This window comes from Fukomys damarensis, unplaced genomic scaffold (genome assembly GCF_012274545.1).
Source record: "Fukomys damarensis isolate Sample0158 unplaced genomic scaffold, DMR_v1.0_HiC HiC_scaffold_34, whole genome shotgun sequence".
NCBI classification, from domain to species: Eukaryota; Metazoa; Chordata; class Mammalia; order Rodentia; family Bathyergidae; genus Fukomys; species Fukomys damarensis.
The window spans coordinates 23057734-23062857 of record NW_022900946.1 but is presented as its reverse complement, the minus strand read 5'-3'; the positions used below and the strand labels follow the sequence as shown (position 1 = coordinate 23062857).

Sequence of the window (5124 nt, the reverse complement as noted above, 5' to 3'; positions counted from 1 at the left end):
TTGGCTCTCTGAGGTGGGGGCGGGGCTGTGCGGACTGGCGGAAGCGGAGAGCTCAGGGCAGAGCGCTGAGAGCAGGGCAGAGCGGAGGCGACGCGGGTTGCCGCGGTCACGTGCGTCGCGTGCGCGTTGCGAGTGAGGCGGCTTTCGGGGCTGTGAAGGAGCCGAAGACCTCGGGAGTCGGAGACCTCGGGAGTCGGGGGCGGCGCGATCCCCGTAGCGGAGTCCTGACGAACCGGACATCGTCCTGGGACTGAGCGTGAGAACCGAGGTCGCACCACACACTAGCCGCTTGGACCCTGAGACAGGCCTCTGCAAATCCCTGATGAATTTAGACCTCTAGACTACACAGAAACCGAAGGACTTGACCGAGATCGAGAAAGTCATTTGCATACCGAGAAAGTGTGAGGCACAAATATGGAGGCCCAAAACGAGAGAATGTGTGGACGCGCTCATCAGAGTTTTGATGCACAAATATTTGTTGAGCACTTACCTTGTTTTAATGGATCCACCCTCATAGACATTATTTCATGGAAAGAGAAGACAATAATAATAATATCTAAACTATAAGTACTACAAGGTACATTAAGGCATTATGGAGTAGTGAGTTAACCCGCTTGAAAAAATTCAGAAACCGACACCTGGATTAGTACAGATGAACAGAAATTTAGATATAGGACATAACTGAAATATAAATGCAAAGATGGAATCGCCAAAACTGCAACATCAAAATTTAGAAGAAGAAGAAGAAAAAGCAGATTCTGAAGCCTGGAAAAACAGTCACAAACACCAGAGGTTGAAAAAGAAAAATTGGAATCCTGAAGTAGTGGATGCCAAGAAAGTCAGAGATAAAGGACGATCCGGGCATATTCAAGAAAACATTTGCCTGCCATCTCTTGGGCCAGCACTGAGTTCTTCCTTAAAGCCTTCAGTTCTGGACTTCAGGGTCAACAAAGAGCAACTGGTCCATCTCGCAGAAGAATAAACAAGCCTTAGAAACCCTGTGGGGACCTGGGGATATAACTCAGTGGTAGAGCTCATCCTTACAATGTGGGGGTTCCTGGGTTCAATCCCCAGCACCAAAATAAAAAAGTAAAACAGGGACTTGGAAGTGTGTATCACATGAGAAAAGAAATAAAAGTACTAGAGTCAAAAATTACTCCTTCAAAATATATTTAGGCCATGAGGCAGAACCAATTTTAGAAAACACTAAATTCATATGCTTTACTAAAACAGGACATTGCATCTTTTTTACAGTGGCCAAGATGGAGAGTACCATGAAATTTAAACCACAAGAAGCAAGGTAAAAGCAATAATTGAAGCAGTAAAAAGTAGACGTGATGATGTAGAAGAGCAAATCAAAAAAGAAAAAACAAAGAACCAAGTGATCAAAGTAAGACAGAAAATGATGGATCATTCCTGGAAATTCAAATTATAGTTATCTCCCCCCACAAAAAACCCACAGCAAATCAAAAATAAAATCAAAATGGAAGAAAACTTTCCTTAGGTCTGAAAAGATTGAAGTAGAGGTGGAAAATCGAGGATCAAGAAGAATGGATAAGCAGAAACCAACTTCAAGATATAACCTGGAAAAATGATAAATTTTAGGGATAAAAGACAATATCATCAGTAAACAAAAGGTTATTTTTATATTTATTTATTTAAATTATTGAGACAGAGTCTTGCTGTGTAGTCCAGGCTGGTCTTAAACTCACTATGTGGTCCACACTGGCCAATAACTCATGGCAGTCTTCCTGCCTCAGCCTTTCAAATGCTGGGATTGCAGACATGTGCTACCATGCTTGATGACAAAAGATTATTATTGCTTTGGGTTTTGTTTCGTTTTGTTTTTTGAGACCGGGTCTCACTGTGTAGTTGAGACTGAACTGGAAATCACTGTGTAGCCCGGGTTGGTCTCAAACTCACAGCGCTCCTCCTGCCTCAGCCTCCCAAGTGCTGGGATTACAGGCATTCACCACCACACCCAGCTTTTGACAAAAGATTATTTTTAAAGCAAAAAACTGACTTGCTATTGCTTCTCTGCAATAAGTAAATGCTAAAGGAAAATGAAACAGAGTGACAGCACTCTGAAGATTAAGTTGTGGCCCTCCGTGGATGATTTCATTGATTCTGATGCTTTCATTCCTCCTAGATCATTAATTGTTGCTCAGCATGTCTACCTGCACACTGGACCGCTCCATGTGACATCCCACAGAGACATCATCTCCACATATCCAAACTGCCATTGGTTAATTGCATAGGTTCTGTGCTCACACTGCTAGAGGCTTTGAAGCTTGGTTGACCCACTTAACCTGTGTGATCTTGACCTCAGTTTCCCTAGACTTTAGATGGGGATTGCAAGACTGTCTACCTCATAATATGGTTGTGAAAAGGGAGTAAACACTCGTGAAGAATCTGGCACATGGCACATTATGTACCCAATAAATATTATCTGTTTTTGTTATCTACACCACCCAAACCTGTTCTACATCTTGTATCTATGGGTAGTGTCACCTCTACCCAGCCAGATGCTCGAGCTGGAAATTTGGCTATCATCTTTTAACAGTGCACTTTAGGCTGGGGTGTAGCTCAGTGTTAGAATAATTGTCTCATACAGGTAATGCACTCTGTCTCATTCATGACCTCCCCCCATCAAACCATTCACAAATTCTTGTAAATTCTTTTTTTTTTTTTTTTTTTGATACCTTTTTCTGGGACCTTGCACTTGCAAGGCAGGGGGCGGCACCACTGAACTGAATCCCCAGCCTGTAAATTCTATTTCTATGTTCAGGAATAGTTACTACTCTTAGGTGTGGTCTCCAAAACGGCAGCGTTATCTGGGACTTTGTTAGAAACGTAGCATCTTGCTGGGGATTTAGCTCAGTGGTTCTGCCACCTGCCTTGCAAGTGCAAGGTCCCGAGCTCAATTCCTGGTACCCCCCCAAAAAAATAGAATAAAAAAAGAAATGCAGCATCTTAAGCCTCACCTCAGACCTCCAGAATCAGGATCTGCATTTTAACAAGATGCCCAGATGATTTGTCTGTATATTAAATTTTGAGAGGCAGGATTTATGTAACCACTTCATTTTCACTGCCACTCTGCTGTTTAGAGCCTGCTGCATAAACTCACGGAGACTACCAAGGTGGCTTTAATTAACTGCCCCACATTCATGGTTGCTTTTTTTTCCTACCAGCATCCATTTTTTGATTCATTAGTTTTATTGGTACATTTTAGTTATACAATATGATGACATTCATCTTTGGGAATTTGTACCATGTTCTTATTTTTTTCCCCATTTCCCTGCCCTCCTTTCATCCCCTCCACCCTTCCCTATTAACAAAGACTCTCTTTCCATTTTGTCCTTTTCTCACATTTATTCCTTTCCCTTTTTTTTTTCCTTTTCCCTACTCCTCCCACTTCCCCTTCCCTTTGGACCTTTCTTTCCTACTTCATGTTAGTATACATTTTGATCCTTATTTACACTTTCAGCTTCTCACACCAGAGAAACTATTCGGCATTTACACCTGTGCGTCCTATTTATTTCACTTAAGAACATGGCCTCAGTGTGCATCCATTTCGTTATAAATATCTAGTTTCTCATTCTTTATGGCTGAGTAGTACTCCATTTTATTAAAAAGAACACATTTTCTTTATCCAGTCTCCAGCTGATGGCAATCCATTTTTCCATAACAAATCCGACCATGTCTACGCCCTTTTTTTTGTTTTTATTCTTTGGGGGTGCCAGGGGCTGCATGTGCTAAGTGTATGCTCTGCCACTAAGCTACACACCCAGTCCCCTTCATCCCTTCCTAAAGTCGACGGGCCTCCCTTACAGGTTAAATGGGGCTCTTGCTGACACCCCCTTTTCTCCCATGCACCAGCCAGACAAAATGCTTTCGTTTCTCCCATGTTTTGGTTTTCTGCATGGGCCAATCTCTCTCCCTATAACGTGCTTTCTCTCTTTTTATTTATTTATTTATTTTCTTTCTCTTTTTTCAATTTTTTGGGCACCAGGGATCGAACTCGGGACCTTGCACCTGCAAGGCAGGCAGCAGAACCACTGAGCTAAATCCCCGGCCTCATAGAGAACATGCTTTCTCTCCGTTGGTCAGCCTTTGTGGATGTTTTCAAACTACAGTGGCAGAGCGTCGCACTTCTAGATTCTCATAGACCACTGTGCACTTGGGATGCTTCGAGGAAGCCAAAACTGTGCTTCTGCACTGCCCCTCCGGCTAATTGGGCCTCTCAGCCGAGACCTGTACCCAGGCTAGTACCAGCAGCTCAGTGGGCTCACCTGCTCCAGTACCTGGGCAGCCGGATCTGATGGCTCAGGTGGCAGCCACTGTAATGGGTGTGTTGGTGGGCTCTGCTGTCGGACACACACTGGGCCATGCCATCCCTGGGGATTCAGAAGAGGAAGAAAAGCTGACCCTGTAAGGTTTGAGACTACTTTCCACAAGTCCCAAGGAACCCTGCCAGCATGGCAGCAACAGCAGTTTGACCTTTAACTCTATGAGCTGAAGTAGTTTTTGTAGTGTGTGCAGAACTAGGGTGATGTTCAGCTTCGTGAGGATTTAAATAAAGGGCAGAAACGGTGCAGACTTGCAAATGGATTAGTCTAGTCAGGAAGTTCTGATAGAAGCAATGGAAAATTCACTCTCACATCCAAGAAACTTTTTGTTGCGGGTTTGTTTTTTGAGACAAGGTCTCAATATGTAGTTCAGGCTGGGTTTGAACTCACTATGTAGCCCAGGCTGGCCTGGAACTTGTGGCATTCCTCCTACCTCAGCCTCCCAAGTGCTGGGGTTACAGTCATGGGCCATCACACCCCGCCTTTGACTAAGTAAATTTAACATGCAAATGTAATTGCTAGTGAAAGTATAAAGTGTGAAAGCATCCTTTAAATCGCTCCTCTGTTCCTTGTTTGCTTCTTGTAGTGCTGGGGATAAAACACCAAAGGCTTCAATCCCTGAGCTGTAGCCCAAGCCTCTTCTTTCACCAACAGTTTCCTCACTTCAGAATTGCAAGGGAAGAGGCTGTTCTCACTGCATAGAAATTCCCCGAGGTGGTCGAGAGTCTGGAGTGGGGGCACAGATGTTTATATGGCCTCTTTTTTTTTTTTTTTT

General features: G+C 43.7%; 1 protein-coding gene across 1 annotated transcript in view; it reads right to left on the bottom strand.

Moving 5' to 3' along the window:
- The window catches only part of Mapk1 (mitogen-activated protein kinase 1), a 125952-nt gene that overhangs the window by 88758 nt on the left and 32070 nt on the right, over nt 1-5124 (bottom strand). The window contains exon 4 of the mRNA XM_033758556.1: nt 36-224. Coding sequence (XP_033614447.1) covers nt 36-224 — 189 coding nt within the window. The remainder of the gene's footprint in view (nt 1-35; nt 225-5124) is intronic.